This window comes from Sturnira hondurensis, unplaced genomic scaffold (assembly GCF_014824575.4).
Source record: "Sturnira hondurensis isolate 20B ecotype Veracruz unplaced genomic scaffold, ASM1482457v3 Scaffold0013931, whole genome shotgun sequence".
Taxonomy (NCBI): Eukaryota; Metazoa; Chordata; class Mammalia; order Chiroptera; family Phyllostomidae; genus Sturnira; species Sturnira hondurensis.
The window spans coordinates 915,627-935,822 of NW_028086562.1; the positions used below are offsets into that span (position 1 = coordinate 915,627).

Consider the following 20,196-nt stretch of genomic DNA (forward strand, 5'->3'; position numbering starts at 1 on the left):
ACTTAACACAGCTGCTGCCCTCTTGCAGGCGGGACAGACCTGACCTTGGGGAGAGCACAGGAAGAGGGGCCCCCAGTCAGGAGCCATTACGGCTCTGATGTCAGGCCACGCAGGCCACGTGGGCACAGCGCTCCCCACGCTTCCACGCCTGGCTGCACAGATGGTCTCCCAGGGGCGCCTCGAGGTGACAAACCGGCTGGGCCCTGCGGCACCGGGCCTGCTGCCTGGACGAGACGTGGCATCAGGGGCCCTTCCAAGGCCCCCAGACTCTCCCGATTTGCCTAGTGTTGTTGTGACCGAGGCTGGGAATTCTTCATGGCGTAGGAAGAGCAGGGAACATGCTCGAAGGTCTCTGATTGTCTAGTGATGTCAGAGGTGCACTTTGGCCCCGAGAGGAGGAGCTTCGGCGGTTACCCCGCACCCAGGAGACACGTGGGCCCTGGAACCCTCCCCTCATTGGGGCTAATGCAGCCTCCCCTCCCAGGCCCTCGCCAGGGCCAGAGACAGCAGGAGCAACCCCTCTGGGCCCCCGGCCATGCGGACAGGGGACCAAGTAGGATTCAGATGGTGCCCATCTTGCTTCTTATGAGACCTTGGACTCAGAGGCCTCCTCCATGTGCCTGGAGGTGTCACCCGCAGGGAGGCAGGTGTCCCTGAACAATGTGGCCCAGAACCTTCGATTTTCAAAGAGAAGCTGAGAATCTGGAGATTTCAATGCTGGCAACGCATTCTTAGTTTAACAAAACCACCCCCCAGGACGAGCAGGGCTGTGTCAGCTCCCGGGACAGTCAGATATGGGATGTGGGTGGGGCTGCTGTGTCCCCAACACCAGCGCAGAGGCGCTCCCTGTCCCCGAGCTGGGCATTCCTTAACAGCAGGGCCGCGTGGCCCCCAGGCTGCCCTGAGTGGCAGGTAGCCAGGGAGCAACAAGAAATCAAAGGAGCGTTTCTCTTTTAGTTCTCCTACTTGGGGGCCAATTCCGCTAAACACAATTTAGCCAGAGGGAGAAAGGCTCATTTGCAAAACAAGCCTGGCTCCTCGCCGCTCAGCAGGAAGCAGAAACAAGCCCCTGGCCGAGACCAGCCTGCCTCTGCCGCCTGCCGCCTGCTCCCCTGTCCTCCTGGCCAGGCCTCTGGGAGGCACCCAGGAGGCACTGTGGCTGGAGTGGGGACTTAAGGGGACCCACCTGGCTTGATCCCTCAGCCAGCAGCTCCTAACTGAAGGGACATCCAACATGGGCTCCTGGGGACTGAGCTGCTATCCAGTTGCTGGGCCAACCACGGGACACAGATGTGCTTCCCTTCATGGCATTCCAGCGTTTGTGTCTCATGACCTCAAGTCAGTGTCTGGCAGGACCCCAGGATGTGTGCCCAGCCATACATCTGGCTTTCAACCCAAGGAAACTCCAGGGTAGCATGTCTTATCCCCGAGTCGACGGAAAGGCCCGCAGCACCCTGGAACGCCCAGAAAGAAGCGCCCCGTGCTTTGTGCCTGTTCGAGGTCAGCACTGCCCCCGGTGTCTGCCTCCCTTTCAGGGCTCTGAGGGCCCACTGTAACCCGTGGGGTCAGGATGTCTCGGAGGGCAGCAGCCTGCCTTTTCAATAACCTGCCTGGGTGTTTGTGATGTGGAACGCGGCTCCTTGCCCAGCCACCACCTCTGCCTAGGCTGGGTGGGCCTGGGGGATGAGGGGAACCTCCGCTGCTCTGGCTGCCCTGAGTCTCAGGGGTGGGGGGCCTGGGCCTGCCCCAGCTCATTCCTGTCCCCTGACCCCTCACTCCTAACCTGAGTCTCACTTCAGAGGTGGGGACACTGGAAAATGCATCCAAGCGAACACATCTGGCCAGAAAGAAACCCTCCAACCATTTCTAACAGCAGTCTCTCCTTCCCCAGACTGACCTCCTTTCCTCCCCCACTTTCACCTCCCAGCTCATGTGCCCCTGCCTGCAGCTCTGTGGGGGCAGCGCCTCTGGGACTTGCTTTGTTAACTGCCCCTCTGCCGCCCAGACTCTGGCCGAGCCCTGGGAGCACACCCTCCTTGTCTGGGGCATACGCCAGCCCCTCCACCTTGTGCCAGCCAGGTGAAGTCTGAGGCAGAGAGGAAGGGAGGTGCACATGCCTCTTCCCAGGGCCCCTTTCTGCTTCTTCCAGCCCCACCTGAAGGCCCCTGCCTCAGAATCACAGACACTAGGTCGCCAGCCGGGGCGGGGAGTCCCCCTCTTCCGGAGCGTTAGCATCTCTGAACCGCTCTGCTGCCACAGGCCGCCAGGTGGCGCTAACCGACCAGGAACCGGGTTTGGTGCAGGGTCAGGAAAGGCAAGCCTTTGTTGATTTTACTTCTTGATATTTCTATAATCACCAGGATTACAATCTAAGCAAAAAAGCAAAACAAGTAAACACTTCCCCTCTTACTGGATCTTTGGTCTTTGGAAAATTATGAGAAAACAACAGACGCACGGACTAGACCGCCCAAGGCCTGGGCATTGCAACAGCGAGGGCCCGGGACCAGTGGAGGAGGGGCAGGGGACATTGCAGAGGGAGGCCCCGTTGACCTAACTTGCCGGGCGGGGAGCGGCTGGGAGAGGCGGGTGCCTGCTACTCGGCCTGCTTCCCTCCAGTTTCTGCCACATCAGCCCCTTCTCAGCGACGTGTCGTTCTGTCTCCCGCTGCGCTGGCCTTTACTGGTCCCTAATGGCTTGTTGCTCAGAGGCGAGGAATGTGCTCTTCCTGAGAGCCCAGGGTGAGAGGCAGGCTTCAGGGCCAGAGGACCAAAGGTGACCGGGGCAGCCGAGGGTGGCTAGGAGCTGGGAGAGCACGCTCTAACTCACACTGAACATGGGCTCCACGCCCCTTCACGTGACCTCTACCCACCCCCACTCACTTGGCCTCCATCCTCACACAGCATGGTGCCGTCCATGTGACTTTTATCAATTTATATTTAACATAGCTCCCTCCCTCACACTCAGCATAGCCTTTATCACCTTTTCAACCTGGCTTTTGACCCCTCAAATGCAACATAAGCTCCACCCTCTCACACTCAGCTAGGTATCCTCAACACGGCCTCTGCACCCTTATACTCAGCAGGGCCATCTGCCTCCTCACCTTCAACATGACCTTCATCCTCTCACCCTTGACCTCCATCATTGCATATCATCTGCCCTTGAAACCACAGGCGTGACACGCTCCATCTCCTCAGTGCAATGCCACGTGTCTGCTTTTGCTTCTGTTTCCTCCGTCACGCTGCCGCACACAAGCCTTCCTGGGATCACCCACCTCTCCACCCCCCGCCCGTCTCTGAGTGTCCAGGCCAGGGGAAAGTCTGCCCCCCCAGGACACCTGGCTGACTGTTCCCGTGCTCGGTTTCCTGGATTTCTAGGTCCTTGAAGGCAGAACCATCTACGTTGCCCTCAATGTCATCTTTCTGGACCCATCCGCGGATGCGGCCTCTTTAGTTTGTCTTTCTGGGGGCCGGGCCTGGGCTTCCTCCCTCCTGGCAACTTCTCCAGGGCCAACGCAGGGCTGGGCTCAGAGCGGTCACTCTAGAAGCTTGTTCAGGCCCAGTGTTATGGGTGCAGGAGCCCCTGCAGGACTGTCCAGGGGCCTTAGGGTGCCCATCCTTGGCCCAGAGCTTGGCACGGCTCAACCACAAGAAAGAGGGCCGGCTTTCTGCCTCTGGAGGACTTCCCTGACCACGTGCAGCTGGGCGGTCGCAGCCCCAACACTTGCGTGCTTTGTCATTGGACAGCCACAGGGCCATAGGGCGGGGCCACCTTTCCTGAAGGAGGACGACGAGGCTCAGAGAAGTCGGGGGACTTGTTCAGGGCCACCCCACTGCTGTCGCACTCCAGCCCCAGAAGGCCTTTGGCACATCTTCCCCTTGTCCTCGCTGCTGCTCGATCCTATTCATTCGCTTTCAGGGGGACAGGTCAGGCACTGGCTCTGGTCCAGACGGCACCTGCCTCTCCACCCGAGTGCCCTGGCCTTTGCTCCCAGGAACCGAGGTGAGGCGGCTAAGTGAGTGTGGGGGATGAGGGCAATCATGTTATGAACGTGTGAGTGCGTGTATCAGTGTGAAACTGGGCACGTGTGTACATGGGGAAACATGTGTGGGTGCAGATCCTGGGGCTACACAGGCTCCCCAGCCAGCCCTTCTGCTCGGTCCATACAGTGCTACTGAGGACACCACCATGGAGGTCAGGGGACCTTGGGGAAAGAGCTGCAGGACCCCCAGGGAGGCCACTGTTGTAGAGCCAAGCCCAGAGGAGACTGGTGGGGCTGCCTGAGGATCTCTGGGGCCATGAAAGCTGTGGGAAGACCCGGGTTTTGCCCAGTAATGCAGGGCCATCAGGCCAGCCAGGGTGAAGCCCCCATCCCTCAGTCTGGACAGCAATAGCTCACTGACAGCTGGCTTGGATGTGGCTGGCCTGGCTGTGCCCTCCCGAGCTGCCAGGGGCTGGTGCAGGGGAGAAAACCGTGGGTACCCAGAGGAGCAGGTCCACTCCAAGGGGAGGGGTCCCACCTGGCTTCCTGCTGGCTTAAACAGACCTGGGGGGGAAGGTCCTGGCACAGTGGCCCAGAACCACTGTGGTTCTGGGCAGCCAGAGGCCAATGAGCGAGTCTCCCACAGGCCTGGCAGGACACAGGCACGGAGACTGTCTCATACTTGGCCCTACTCCAAGATCACCTGGGAGGAGAGGACCCCACCTGCCCGACCCCTGTCCCCCGCTACGGCAGTCTGCTGGGCCCAAAGCTGGTGCTTGCTCAGCGCAGCTGCGTTGGAACAGGCCCCAGAATTTCCAGGATGAGACACGCTGAGCTGCGGATCACGTTTGCTCCAATTCTGTAAACTCCAACCCGCAGACGGGAACTGAGTCAATCATCCTCAGGCCTGAGCTGAGATGAGCAGCTCTCGGCTGAGGTCCTACAGGGGCACCCGGCTGCGCTCAGGTCCCCTAGGCCCTGAATGGCTCACACACGGAACCCTGCTCCCCAAAGCACGTTAAGGTGGCAGTGTTTAGCAAAGGCTACACCTCCCAGACTCCCTTGCAACCAGGGTGACTATATGATCAAATTCTGGCCAATGACATAGGAAGAGAAGTGTGTGCAACATCTGGGCCCTGTCCTCAAAGGGAAAACAATTGCCCTCCACTTTCTCCTCTCAGCTGCCACAGGCTGGAATGCAGTTGTGATGGCACGAGCTGGAGTAGCCATCTTGGGCCATGTAGGAGAGGGCAACATCCCAGGAATGGTCCCTCCTTCCAGAGGGACCAGCTGGAAGGAGCCCGGAGGGTCTCTGACACTGGGGCTACCATGTCAACCTCGAACTGCTATGTGAAACAGAAATAACCTCCTATTTTATCTAAGCCACCAGTCTTTCGGTCCTTGTCACAGTAGTAGGACCCATATTCTAACTACCACTGAAGGGATTGCAAAAGACAGGAAGCATGCTGGAAACACAGGGGGAATTCCTATCAGACACCACAGTTAAAAAACAGATCTGGTGGAGGCATCCCTCAGATTTCAGGTCAAAGGCCAGCCCCCAAGGGGGCAAAGGACACAGCCGCAAGAGTCAAGGTGGGGTTCTCGAGCTCAGGGCTCAGTCTGGCTGCCTTGGCAACGTCTGGGAGGCCCCCTCCTCTTACAGCAGGTGAGGCAAAGGCTGCAGATCCGAGTTTCCCTTCACCACCGATAAGCACAGCATTTTGATTAAACCAATGACAACTCTGCTGCAGGGGCAGAGAAATTGGGAAACATCAGGAAATCAAACTGTGACGTCTTTGAAGGAATGTGATTTATGTGAAAACGTGATGAAGCTAATGTGTTTGGCTCCAGCACCGGGTGGCATGCCTGATTCTGGAACCAAACCTGACGCCTTCTTGGCTCCCAGCACCTCTGCTCTCCCCAAACACTGTTAGCTGTGCTCTGCACGCATCCCGAGCCTGGCCCGCGGTGCCAGAAGCTTTGGTCGGGGCCGCGCTTCCTGGGCTATTTCCAGGCTGGTGCGTCTGTGACCAGAGCCACGGGTACACTGTGTTCTGCGTGCACTGCTTGGCCTCCATCCCACACCCCGGAGAGCGCAGGGTCAACGAGGTTTATTTTGTTGTAGTTTTACAGTGTTCTGGGTGCACTGCAGACTTTTGGGCAGGCCTTTGTGTCCCTCCAGGAAAGCACCAGGGATCTGGTTTCCATCCCCTGGAGTTCGTGGAGCTCGCCCCTTGTCCACCGGGAGGTGACACAGCCTGAGCCCACAAGGACCTTGGGCCACCTGGTTCTAGGTTCCTGGTGGTGGCAGCCCTAGCAGCAGGGGCAAGCTGGCCGGGGCCTGTCATGGTCACTTGGCACAGGAGGGTGGCATGAGAAGGAATTGAGACAGCTGGGCTCCATCTTGGGGTCCAGCCCCTAGGCCAGCTGGGCCATTGACCTCCCTCCCCCTACGGACTCCTCTGTCTCTCCTAACTCCCATCCCCAACCTTGGGATCAGGGGAGGGTCCCCCAATCTGAGCACCAAGGAACTCCCGAGATCAGCTGGTTACTGCAGGTACTGCCTGGCCTTAGTGTGGACGCTCATTCCTTCCAGGGAGGGATTTCTCCTGCCACTCCCTGTATATGATGCCCACTGGCCTCTCCTCTGCAGCCCCATTTCCAAGGGTGGCGTGGGTTCCAAGGGACCTGCTATGACGACAGGTCTTTGTCCTGAGCCTGAGGTCCGTGTTCCAGAACCCCCGGCCCTGCGTCCAGCACTGGACAACCCATGCTCTCCGCGGATCTGGCAGATCCATGTCTGTTCTTCCTGAGCCCAGGTGTCCTGGGGGCAAACGAGGCCCCTAAGACCCCCTAGTGGCCATGGGGAGCCCTGGCCCACGGAAACAAGGCACCAGCCGAGGCCCACTTTCTGGGCGCCCTCGGTTTGGCCTGCGGTGATCAGTGCCCGACAGACGCTGCGGAAAGCCTCGCTTTGCCGACAAGAGGAGATCTGGCTCCAGGATCATCACCCATGTGCCACGCAGGCCGGGAGCCGAGGCCTCGTGTCCAGGAGCAGACGGGCCGAGCGCAGAAGGCAGCCAGCTCTGGCCAGCAGCCCCTCCTACGTCCCCCCAGGCCTTTCCCTCCCCGGACGGCCACCACCCGCCTTCCCATCTGCCGCCCAGGAGACCGCAGCCCCCCCCTCCGGGCTCTGCTCCTCCCCCACGTTGCTCTGTGTTCCTGGACCTCACTTTTCTATCCCGTGATGTGGCCTGATGCTCTGTGCCCTGCCCGTCCCACAGGGCACTTGGGAGGATCAAGGGCAAGTCGGGTGGGAGGGACCCCCTCCAGGCTAGTTCCTGTGCCGTGTGAATGGAAGGGGGCTCCCACACCGGGCCCCTTCCTGCCCCTGTGCCGGCGGCCGGGCCTACTCACACATGGGCTTCAGCTGCCCGACGAGCTCCTCCTTCGTCCACTTCGCCCACTCCTTCTTGTCGGTGTTGATGGAGCAGAGGATGGGGCCGCAGGGCTTGCCGCAGTCCTCGATGGCTGGGACGTTGAGATAGTGCACCAGGACGATGTCGGGGTTCTGGGGGCAGAGCACGGAGACTGGCAGCGTGAGGAGGCACGGAGTCCCACCAGGGTCCCCCCCAGCAGGCACAGGCAGGCTGAACGGCCCCTCCCCAGGTTCTCTCGACCCCGGCACCACTGGCGTGTGGAGCCAGAATGTGTTCTGTGGGGGGGCTGTCCTGTGCTCAGCAGCATCCCTCGTGTGTCTACCTGCGGTGGACCCCAGTGTGCCGTGGTGACCACAAAATGGCTCCAGACATTGCCCAGTGTCCCCACTTGAGGGCCACTGCTCTGTACGTGGTCTGCTCCGTGTGCGACGTAGGACCACACGTGGCGTCAAACACGTCTCTAGTCCCTCTGCCCGTGCATGCGGCCCCATCAGCACGTCGTCCCCTCCACCATCCCCCAGATGGCAACTGTCACTCACAGCCTCTGGGGACTCCTCCCCAAAACCTCCCTTCCAAAAACTGTCTGCAGGGAGACATGGAAGGCACAGTTTGTCCCCAAACGGTTCTCCTGAAATAGGTCAGCCCACTCCCATCAGATTCCACTCAAAACATCCTCTGTCCCCTTTCATCCACCACCAGCTCTCACAGCGACACGCCAGGGGGCATCTGTGGGGGTGGCGGCTTCAGTGCAAAGAGCTCAGGGCTCCCTTGGGCTTCTTGTGGCCCCCAGGAGGCAAGGCCAGTTTTGGTCACATCAGGCCCGACACGTTGGCCAAACAGCAGCCCCTCCCCCTTTGTAACACCCAGGAACGCCCCCGCCCCAAGCAGAAGGCATTCCGTGAACAGCAGGGGAGCTGAAGACGACAAAGCAGGGTGCCTCGGGGAGCTGCCGAAAGAGCCATGTGGAAGGACGCTTCCTGCACTCTTTCCCCAGGTGAGCGGCCTCTTGCTTTTTCCGTGTGACCCCTGGCCATGGGGCCTCGGTGGGCACGAGGACCCCAGGCACGGAGGAGGCTGGGTCCGCAATCACCTTTTTGCATGCGGTCAGAGCAAGTGTAATAAATGAATATGGGGATCAATCAATGCGTTAATAAATAGGCTTGAGATGACACATGACCAGTGCAAGAAAGTCGCCTGGTGTAATTTTAAAAGATTTTCAATAAGGTTGAAACACAGGGTTTTTTTTCTTGCCAACGCTCAGTTAACCAGGAAATTAAATCAACACGACCTGGAACCTTCTCCTTAATGGCGGCGGTAATCACCCTCCTTAATAACGACGATAATCCCCAACCCTGGGTGCGTGCTGTGCTCTTTCAAAAGCCCTCCCCGCAGTCGTCCCCTTTGGGTGCCTGCGCTGGCCGCGGAGCATGCCGGGCTGGGCCGGACTGGGTGCCCTCTGTCCACCACGAGGAGACTGAGCCCAGAGAAGTTGCGGCCTGTCCAAAGCTGTGTCTGGCAAGGGACAGAGCCTGGGCCGGGAGCCAGTGTTCTGACTCCAAGTTCAGGTCTTCCCAAGACACCTCGTGGCCCCTTCTTGCCTGGTCTCAGTGCTTTCCTACCTCCAGTTCACTGCATCCTTGCCACAGGCCCAAGAGGGGGGTGAGCTGGAGACCTGCTCTGCTCAGCACAGGGGCAAGGTGGCCCAGGGGACCTTCACGGTTTCTATCTCCACCACAGAGTCCCCGCCCTGTGGTCTCCCTGCAGCCCAGCACACTGCCTCCCTGAGGCTGCGTCTCAGGCGGGGCTCCTTCTGCAGCTTGTGCCCAGACAGGATCAGCACTGGCTGCTGAGCAAGACAGAGGAAGGATCAAAGGGCTGCAGGGCCAGCCGGCCTCCCAAGGCTTCCTCTGATCCCGGCCTCTGGAGCAGGAGCTGGGCCCTGCAGGAGGGCGCAGGATATGGGCTGCCTGGGAGGTGAAAGACCTGCAGCTCCTGCCTCCCAGCCCCACTGAGCGCCTGGCAAAGGCCGTGGGAGACCCAGGCCGCAAGCAGGGCGGCAGGCCGGGGCCCGGGGAGCCAAGGGCTGCCTTCACCATGCCCGGAAATCCCCGAACCAGGAATCCCTGCATAGAGCAGCCCGAACTCTCCTAGTTTGGAAAGCTCTGTCCCTTCCTTCACTGCCCAGCTCCATTTCTGCATGACCAGCCTCCATCTATTCTTTGAGGACAAGCATGAGGCCTGCCTCCTCCTCCAGGAAGCATTCCTTGATATCACATCCTCTGTATCTCTACCATAGCAGGATGGAGATTGGGTTGGCATCTTAACAGTCCGTACATCTCCTCTATCCCCTCAAACAGGGGCGATGCCCTGGAGCTACCAGTGTGTGGCAATGACCACTGCTCAGTTCACATCAGTAGAACTGAATCAGACTGACTTTGGACCTCCTGTCCTTACCCTCCCCAGACCCGTGTGCAACCGACAGCTGGCCTTGTTTTCTGGGTCTGTGAAGGGCAGGCAGCCTTTCTGAACACGGCGTTCCTAGGAGGCTAAGAGGCAAGGCTGGTTCTTAATCATTTCCGGGACTATGGCATCCTAGAATTCGATGAAGCTGCTGATCCTCCATTCCCACCCCTACCCCAAAATGCCCAAAGCTCAGAAATACCACACGTTAGGGGTTCACAGGCCCCCTGGTTCTGGATCCTCTACTGATGCTCTTGCATCGGGGACCAGGCCCCTCCCTGGAGCCCCGACTCCGGACCCGTGCTTCTCAGTGGCTTTGGCAGGACTGGGAGGAAGTCCTCACTCCTGCAGGTTCAGGAGGCTCCGTCTGGGGTCAGGAAACACAGAAGCAGGCAGCTTCACAGTTTCTATCTCAACCACAGATTCCATCCCAGGGCCTGGAGTTCCTGCTGCTGAAAGTCCTCAGGTGCATTTTAAGTACCGACTTCCTGACTTGGGGCTGGTTTTAAGACACAGAGTGATTGAGGTATTTTTGGAAATTTAGGACACGCGTTGCTTCTTGGCAACATAATCTCATTCATTAGTTGTACATTTTATCGGGCATTTTTGGCAGGAAAATGTATCAACCGTAGGGACCCAGTGTGTCAGTTTCCCAGACGGCTCACGTCAGATCTCACGGAGCCCTGCCCTGGGGGTCGGCAGGGCAGGCTGGAGGAAGGCTCTGGTGGCACCCAGCTCAGGGGACACGGCCAGCAGACCCTCCAGGACTCTGGGGTCCTGGTTCTGGATGACCGTGGAGCCGGCCTGCCTCGTCTTCCCTGGGCCGCTCAAAGGCTGCCCTGGAGTTCGCCGCCCAGCACAGGTCTTGTGGGCAGGCTGGACAAGGGAGCTCGTCCACAGGCTCCTCCCTGTGCTGCGGAATTTACACGAAGATGCTGGGGGTCACCCCACCCAAAGAGAGCGTGACCTTTGAAGACGACCCCTCAGAAGTCCCAGAGGCCTGGGGGAAGGAGCCCAGTGGGGTGGTCTGGGGCTGTGGAAAGGACAGCTGAGGATAAATAAGTCTCAGAGAAGTTCTAGAACCTTCTGGAAAGAGCCATGGACAAGGAAGTCCCATCCCTTCTTTTGTGCTTCAATCTCCTCATCTGTAAAGCCCCTGCCCTTCCCAGGAGCTGCTTTAAGCAGCCACGCTGGGGCTTTTGAGAGACAGAGGTTCTGTGTGGACAGACAGAAGCTCTGATTGTCCAACCTCCACCTGGTGCCAAACCCCAAACCAAACCAAACCAAACCCTGGTTGGTTTCCTGAACAAGCGCACTTCAGCTTCTGGCCAGCAGTCCACCCAGTGGAAACATACATGTTCTCTGTAGGCAGCCCTGTCCGTCCTGATTTCCTCTAACTGCGTGCAGACCCCTCCCTCTATGAACAAGCTGAGGACCCTCACGTCCTCAAGGCTGGATCTCTGTCCCCCCCAAGATGGCTGCCCACAGGCCAGGCCACCGACCTCGCCCACTTGAATGGGTGTTCAATAATCTGTTCCCAGTCCGAAAGTGTGGTGGGAGGTGTTCCAGTTTGCAGGAGGTGCCTGGGTCCTGCACGTCCGAGTGCCAGGCCCCACCCACCCCAGGTCTGCAGAACAGGCCCTGGGGCTGGGTGAAGGTGCCGCTGTGTGCTTTCCACCAGAAACCCAAGTGACCCAGAGCAAGAGTCTAGGGGACTCACGTCCTCCTTGTGGCCACTGCCAGGGGTGGGCTCTGGGCCGTGGAGGCTGGGGGGTACCACAGCCCGGTCCCCACCTCTGCCGGGGAGGATGAGGCCCAGGGGCGGGGGCACCCCTTTCTGTGGAGTAAGCAGGAAGTAACTGCGAGAAGTGGTTAAAAATGCAAAAAGCTGTTGTTTTTGATAAAGAAAAATGCAGCTGCAACATCTGTTTGACTCTTGTTTGCAGCTTCATCAACGCTAAGTGGTCAATAAATCAGAGTGGCATGGTGTTCCGTTTCTTCTGGGGCTCCGTCATTAATCTCGTGCCAGTTCTCATGAAAAATGGAGGAGAGGCTGTGCGATAGTGAGAATGTATACATTACCCAGAAAGTCATAATAGCATGTAATAGTGCCACACACCCCCCCAGTTGCCGCCGGGGCCCGGGGGCAGGCCTGCACACCCCGCCGGCCCGGGAGGAGGGAGGCTCCGGAGCGTAAATCAGCACCGTTTGCACCGCAAGCCCGTCTATTACTGCAATCTGTCCCATTAGCGCTGAGCCCCTCAGGCCCGATCTTCAGAGGCAGAGCCTTCCCCAACCCTGGGTGCTTCACAAACAGGGAGGCGCCCGTAAAATGGGAGTGCAAGGCTGGTAGAAAGGAGGGCAGGCTGTGTCAGGGAACGAGTGAGGAAGGGCGCCAGGTGGCGCAGGGCTGTGGGCGTCACTGCATCGCGAGGTGCAGAACAACGCCTGGCCGGGGTCCTCGCGGCCCTGGGTGGCTGGCCCAGCACCTCTCCTCTGCTCTGGGTAAAGGCATGAGGTGGTTGGTGTCCCCCCTGGTAGAGAGGCCTGTTGTACAGCCCTGGCAGGCTCAGTTCTGTGCCCCCTGTCCCCTGCTGATGGCTGCCAGCAGGCAGGGCGATGGTTAAGCAGGCCTAGGCAAATGGAAATGCAAGAACTGTTCCCCCCCCACCCCAAGGGCCAGGGTGGGTGGCCTGGCTGCTCAGTTCTCTGGGGATCTGCCACCTCCCTCCTGTTCTCTTCCCTGGCACAGACGCGAAAGGGAACCTGGCAGGCTCGTGAGCACAGACTGCCACGCGCATGGCCATCTCCGGTGTGTACTGGGTGATCCTTGGGAGCAGGGCGGTGCCTGCACCCCCAGCATACACCTCTGAGCGGGTGCCTCTCTGTGCAAAGATGACTTTCTGGGTGTTGGCTGTGTCCCGGACCCCCCCACCTTGAAGCCCCACCTGCGCCTCCCAGTTCAATCCCTTGAAGACCCAGCACCTGGGGGCTTGTCACATGTTCCAGGGACACAGAGTCTCACCACTCAGGACTCCAGGGTCCAAACCAGCCCGGAGCCCCTAGCTGCCTGCCTCTCCAGCCTCCTCCCTGCAGGGCCCCTGGGGCGCCTAGATGGTGGATGAGTGCTGTGTGCCCTGGGCAGCCATAACCCAGCTCGAGTCTGTGCTGGATCGAAAACAGGTCCAGGGAGCTGGGCGGGACCCGAGGGAGCAGGGAGCTGGTGGGAGTGGGGATGGGCCAGAATCCTGACCCCGCCTGGTCTGTGAGCACCTCGGGGCATCGTCCAGACAGCACAGTCCCATCTCCACAGCAAGGGGCTGCAGGGCACCCTCCTTGGTCAGGGAGGGGTGTGGAGGGGGCGGGTGGGACAACTAGGAGCTGAGCACCTGGCGATGGGGGCAAACCCAGGTCCCCAAAGTTGAGGGTGGTTAAAGAAGCAAAAAAATTAGAAACCAAAAGGGGGACCTGGTGCCCCAGTGGTAGGCAGAGCTAGCTGCCAGCCGTGTGTGCCCTGCAAGCCAGGCCTGGTTGCACAGTCTGAGGTGGTGGGGGACACAGGCAACCCCCCTACGGCCTTCCCAGGGCTCAGCAGGGTGGGACCCTCAGGATGACACCCGCGAGCTGCGTGGAAGGCCCCCCTGGGGCCTTCTCTCCTGCTGAATGGGGGGCGGAGGCGGCTACCCGGGGAAGCCCCGTGGCCCCTTCAGCCACCGCCCTCATTAAGCCCACGGGCACCAGAGGGAGTCTGGGCCGAAGCCCTTCCCTGCCTCGAAGGGAGGCTGGGAGACTTAATTAGTTGACGCGGCTAAAGTGGTCTGAAGATGAGAAACCCTGGGTAATTGCTGAGTGTTGCCGCCGCCGCCGCTGCTGTTATTACACAATTACAGAATTTTCCAGTCACGGGAACGTAGTTAAACAATTTCCACCTGGTGCAGGGGTCTGGGAGCCATGCGGATTTCAGGGCTGGCCGGCTCTGCCCTCTTCTGCCCACGGGCGATGTAGGAAGGACACAAAGCCTGCCTCACACAGCTGCGGCACACGGGGTGCGGGGCCATGGGGGGTGGTTGCCAGCCCTTCTGAGCAGCGAAGATGCTGAGCTTGAGGGTGGCCGTCGGCCCAGACGTCCCAGACGCCCCTGAGGAGGCCCTCCCCACGGCCACAGGACACCAGGGACAGTGGTTCACCGTGCGGCCACACCTGTGGGGCAGGGACTCCTGGGCATGCTCTGGATGGACACATGGAAGCCACGAGGTTCCCATAGGCTCAGGGCCAGGCCCCGCCTTACTGACAATTGTTATAAGTGATCCGGGGAAGAAACGCCCAATGAAGTCTCCATGTTTGCAGATGACACTAAACTTCTATGGGCAATGAAGTGTCGGGTAGTTTGTGACCGGTCACGAGAGGGGCTCGTGAGGTCGTATGAATGGGTGGAGAGGGACAATGGACTTCAGCGTGGGTGAAGTGCAAGGCAGTGTGCAAACTGATCCCACAAGTGGGTCTGAGGGCCAGCCAGCAAGCCCAGGATGAGCCCTGTCCAAAGCCACCAGGGGGACTAGAAGGGACGTATCCTGGAGAGCTGGATTCGCCTGAGCGATGAAGGCTCCTTATTACAAGCCGATCTCTGGAACAGGGAGTTCAGGGCCTGGGCTGGGCGGGCCCAGGAGGGGCAGGTGACCACGGGAAAATGGGGAAAAGAATTTTTTTGGCCAGAAAGACATGGCTGAGAGGAAATGTGACTCGAGTCTTTCAGGTCAGAAACGGGGAGAAAAGGTGAACACGCTTTTTCTCCAGATCCTTGGACGCTGACTATGAGGGTCCCCTTGGAGCACAGGAGGCAAGTTCAGCACACACTCTGCACAGATGAGGTGCCTCATCCGTGAGGAGCTGTGGCCTGAGAAGTAGAAATAGATCTTAAAAAAAGGGTGGCGTTAGTTCCCAGATGGCTGGTCCCCAAGGAGTTGTGGAAAGAGAGCAGGATGTTTGGGGTCTTCTCTTTCTGGGACCCGGATCCAGGAAGCACTGTGATGCGTGGCGCCCCTGCCAGGGCATGGCCCAGAGCTGGAAGCGTCAGCTGGGCGTGCAGAGTCTGCCCCTGGTTTCCTGTTCGCCAGGCCCTCACCAGGCACACAGACGGGCCTGAGTTTGGAGGAGCCTGTGGGTCTGTCTCCTGCTCCCACCTTGGGCTCCTTTCTTATTTATTCAGAGTCGCTGCAGGCATTGCTCTGGCCAGCCCTGAGACACAGAACTCCAGGGAAGGGGCTCTGCAGGGATGGAGAGGTGGCGGGGAGGGGCCGGTGGCACGGAAGTTGGGTGAGCTGGTCTCAGAAGGTGGCGGTCCCCACCTCTCCTCAGCCCACCTCTCCCCTCCAAGGAGCCAAATACACAGGTCACACAGCCCGCTCAGCTGTGTCCTGCTCAGCTTGGACACAGGACCCTTTCCTCACCAGCCTCAAAGGGGCCCTGCCAGAGGCGCAGACGTGGCCATGTCATCCTGGGAGGCTGGAAGCCAGGCTCGCTGCTCCCCCTCCCACTCCCTGGCTCTTGGAACACATGTGCCTCGGCGTTGCTCCTGGGGCTGCTGTGCCCACGCAGAAATGTGCCCTATTAGGCCGTGAGTCAGCCTCATCAGGCGACAGTGGCACCAGAGTCACACGGGCATCTCCAGAGGGACCCGGGTGCTCTGGAGCCTTCCCTGTCCATCTGCTCTTCGGATCCGGAGGAAGCTGGGCACACGCCAGCATCCCCATGGGCCACGTGAGTCCCCATCCGACTGAGAGGTGCCACGTGATCTGCTCACGCCCACGTGGCTGCTGGCAGGCAGAGCTGGGCACGGTCCTGGCACCTTTGGTGTTCTCGTGATAACAGCATCCAGATGCTCTTCAGTGAACAGAGCGCCTCTCCTGGACCCAGGCCGGCCAACCGGAGTGCCGCATTCTCTGGGCCGTGGTGACCGCCGTGTGTTCCTCCAACCAGGGGCAATCGGAGCTAAACCCTGGACTTGGCTAGAGGCCCCGGGAAGCAGGGATGCCTCTTCCTGCTCGACTTGAGTCTGGGATAATGAAGGCTAGTGATCTTGGAAGCCATCTCTCACCAGCACGTGGAGTCCAAGGAGGAAACCAACACGGAAAAGTCAGGACCCAGGGGGTAAGGCGCTAAGCCTCCGCGCCGTCGAGCTCCTGGTGCAGTCTCGCCCGAAGCCGGGCCGCCTCGAGACCTTTTCGTTAACGTGAACCGTCCAGCTACCCCTGGTCCTCGAGCTGGGTATTCTGTTGCATCAACCAAGAGCCCTTGCTCATCAACAAATCGTGTGGATTCCCTTTGCTACACCAGTCCTCACCCCACCTGACAATTCGGACTGTCCTCTGGTTACTATGACAACAACAGTCACCATGATTGCCACTCATTCGGCACCGGTATGTCCTGGGTGCTTCACAGGACTTAGCTCGTTTAACCCTCACGGCGTGAGGTGAGTGGTCACCTCCACGTTGCACATAAGGAACATGAAGAGGACAGAATGAAGTAGCCCGGCAAGGCCCCGCCCTTGAACCTGGGTCTGTCTGGTGCTACAGGCGGCGGTGAGGCAGAGCTGGAGTCCGGGGGCTGCTGCGTCCTTGGCCAGCACACCTCTGCCTCTGCTTTCTCAGCTGTGACACGGGCAGAAGAACAGTCCCCACCGCACGAGGTCGCTGTGGACACTCGGCCAGAGAGGCCTCTGTGCCTGTTGGGGTGGCACCTGACTCCTCGGACCGAGCCTCCCTTAGAGCTTACACAATGCACGTGGAGGGGAGCCAGGTGGATCCAGGCACTGCTAGGTTGGGGGTGCGGTTCTTTAAGACAGGAGCCCGTCCCGGCTGCGCTGAGCAATGCTTTGCAGACATCGGGGCTGCACTGTCGTCCCCGAAGGAAACTCAGACCCTTGGAGGGTTTGCATGAGCTAAACAGTAGTCAGTCATGCTGACAGGGTCTCTGGGACACTCCTCGGCTGTCTTCCAAGTGCTGGAAGACAACAACCCCCCCCCAAAATACCCTGTGACATGCATGTCCATGGATGCAAAGAGCTGTCTACCTTATCCTGCCACAGTATCTGAATGTGTGACTCTCCAGAGCCACTGGGGCCATTTCCAGCTGGAGGACATAGATGTGAGGTGACCTGCAGGTCCTTGAGGAGCCCGGGTCTTTCGTACCCGTCTCTAGTAACCACTGCTCACCCCTCACCCGCACGCTTTGTATGCTGCCATTTGTGCGTGGAAGCCCCCCAGGGACCCCTCAGATCACGGGCCTCCCCACCTCTTACGATTATTCCTCTCGGAGCAGAGGGTGATGGGTGGGAAGAAACTTAGGGGTCGTCCAGGACAACTTACCCATGCCCTCCCACTTCTGGTCAGGAAAACTGAGCCGAGAGTGACTATGACTCATGTGGTGTCCCCCACTGGACAAAGAGAGGGTGAGGATGGGGAGCCGCCCCCACCGCGGGCACCGGAACCACCATGCAGCAAAGGGTTGCCTGTCCCTTGCTTCGCAGGGAGAATGTGCAGAGAGGCAGAGCTGGACGCTGTCCACCCAACATGGCATCGCAGGGAGGCTGGCTTCCCGGCCCAGGTCCTCCTTCTAACCTTGGCCGTGAATAGGCTGTGAGGTCCTCGGGGGGTGGAAAGGGGCCCTGCTCCCAGCCCCCAGAGCCTGTGCTTTCTGTTCTGTGTTGTCCTGGTGACGGCGGTGGCCGGGAAGCTGCTCTGAGCAGGGAGGCCTGGGGGGCTGGGACCGGGCCACCTTCCCTCTACTCTGAGGGGGCATCAGGGGAGCCCCTCCCCTAAATCCTGTTAGAGACATAAGCCCCAAAGCTGTCCCCTGATAAACGGGCGCCGGCGGGGCTGCAGAGGAAGGTCTGTGCCAGCCCGTCAAGTGTCCGTGGGAGTTTTACGCCGTGGTGCCTGGTGAGATTCCAGCGACTGTTTGAGAGGGAGTCGTGATGCAGTCGGGCTGTATGTTTCCCTAATGTGCCCCCCAGCCCCTCTTTAATGCCTCGGCGGGACAGGGTACAGTGCTGTCACAGAAGTGATTGTAGCACTCGACAATTTGTATCTTCAAGGAGGGACTGGGGTTAACAAAGCCACTGCAGGGCCAGGTTTGGATTAGAAATTATGTTTTTTCTTTCTGTTACTCTCTTTTTTAAGACCCCCTTTATCTTCCTCCTTTCTCCAGTGGCTCCGGGAGCTCACTGATAACTTGGAAGCCTCGTGGGGGAATAACGAACCTGCTGTCCCAATGATGCAGGCCAATGAGGGGCTGCCTCCTCGGCAGAGCTGCTGGAGCAGGCCCGCCCCTTCCCCAGAGCCTGTGCCACCTTGGACTTGTCCCCAGCCCAGCGGGTCTAGGCATCCTGAACACCAACACCACACTCGGGGACCACTGACTGGAGACAGCAGCTGGGCTGTCAGGTGCCAGCCCCTTGCAGCTGGCAGAGGAGGACGAGCTCGCCAACCTTGACACTTCCTTACAATGTCCCTCTCTCCTGGCAGATGCCAAAGGCACCAGTGGGGAGGGGGCTGTGGCCCACGGGGACCCTGAACTCTCCAGATGGTGTGATGGGGAGACCTGGGCCTCTTCCAGCTTCCTCTGGGCATCTCAAAGCATGGCGCTTAGAGAGTAAGACCCACACCCGACAGTGGGCAGAGCTGAGCTGCAGAGCTGGGAGAGGTTGTGGGAAGGCAGCCGTGGCTCCCGGGCACGCAGGTCTGAGGTGCCGTGACCGACAGAGGAGAGGAAGGAGGGTAGAGTTGTGGAAAGGGGTGAGGCTTTTCTCTCTGTCCCCGCGGCCACTGCCCTGGTCTGGTCCTCACTGCCTGACCCATGCAGCCCGGCACTGGCTTTCTGACCGGTCTTCCTGCACTGAAACCAGCATTGTCCTTCTGACTCCCAAGTTGAAGCCCTGGTGGTGCTGTCTGCTGCTGCCCTTCCCTGGCTCCTCGTGCCCCCGAGTGTGGTCCATTCCTGAGAGCGAAGCCCCCATAACTGGCCAGACCCACCTCCCACGTGGCTCCCCTATCCCCTTCTTGCACCCTCGGCTTAGTCTTGGGGACTGCTCAGCCCGCTCTGCCCACCCGCTCTGCCCACTCTGGCCCCGAGGCGGCAGTGCCCGTGCTCACCTCGGCAAGCCCCCTTCCACCTACCTGCCAAGGCCCAGCTCCCGTGCCACGTGGCCCTCGAAGCCTCCCCTCTTCCTCCTAACCAAAAGCAACTGCATTCTCTTTGAACCCCCAAAGCAGCCCTCTGTCCCTCTTGCTCCTTTGCCCAGCCTGCCTCCCTCCCCTGATCTTCCCAGGCGTGTGTCCCTCCTCTGGACCCCAAGATGCCTGAGAACAAAGTCCTCATCAGAAGGAAATCCACCCCCCAGCAGGCAGCCAACCAGTACCGGCCGAGCACGTCTGCCCTTGGGGCAGTGTCAGCCGGTGGGTGGCTCCGGACTCAGGGCCCAGCCAGCACCCTCCCCCTTCGTTCGCCAAGGCCCTTTCTGGGAATTTCTGCGTCCGAGCCAACGTGACGCTTCCTTTTAACCTGATGTCACCTCTGTTTTCACCTGTGGGGACAGAGGCATATCGGAGTAATTGGTTCTAACCTCTCACACGCAGCCCCCCTCCCCACCTCGGCCCTTGGGATTCCACACAGAACCACGGTGCCTTTCCCTCTACGCTCAGAGGGGGGGTCCCAGGAACCTCAAAGCACAGCGCCGGGTAGCCACTGTCGATCGCTAAAACATGCTGTCTGTATGTGTGCACGTGTGTGCTCGCACACACGCACACATATGTGGGCACACACATGCGCACACACACACCCCTCACATGCATGTGCACACACATGCGCACACCTCCTTCAGTCGCAGGCCCACAGCTTCCTCCCCTGTTTGCTCTGGTCTCACCGAGGCTCCTGGGAAGCAGACAGGCGCCAGCCCAGGGTGACGGGGACACCCATGTTCGCAAAGAAAGCATTGGCCCAGTATGAAGAAGTCAGAACTGCACCGTTCGAAATCTGCGTTTAAATTTTGTTCAAAATGTTCTGTTTTGTGTCAGGCATAGAGCCCATTTAGAAACCTGCTTGCTGGCACTCGGGAGCCATTGACGCCGCGGGGCTGTTACGAGAGGGCTGCCCCCAGGGACGGCCGTGCGTCCCGGGGGTTGTGGGTCAGGAGGACGCTGGGGGGACAGAGGGCGAAGGTAACAGGCGAGCACTGAAGAAGCGCCTCCTCTGACTGAGGGTCAGGCCTGCACTGGAGCGGGGTGCCTCCCCTCGCAGTCTCTGCGCTTCCCTCGCTGCCCG

At 59.7% G+C, this 20,196-nt stretch overlaps 1 protein-coding gene across 1 annotated transcript in view; it reads right to left on the reverse strand.

The window, feature by feature from the left end:
* CAMTA1 (calmodulin binding transcription activator 1) overlaps positions 1 to 20,196 on the reverse strand; it is a 722,747-nt gene that overhangs the window by 91,743 nt on the left and 610,808 nt on the right. Inside the window, exon 7 of the mRNA XM_037062053.1 lies at positions 7,397 to 7,550. Within this exon, the coding sequence (XP_036917948.1) occupies positions 7,397 to 7,550 (154 nt within the window). The remainder of the gene's footprint in view (positions 1 to 7,396; positions 7,551 to 20,196) is intronic.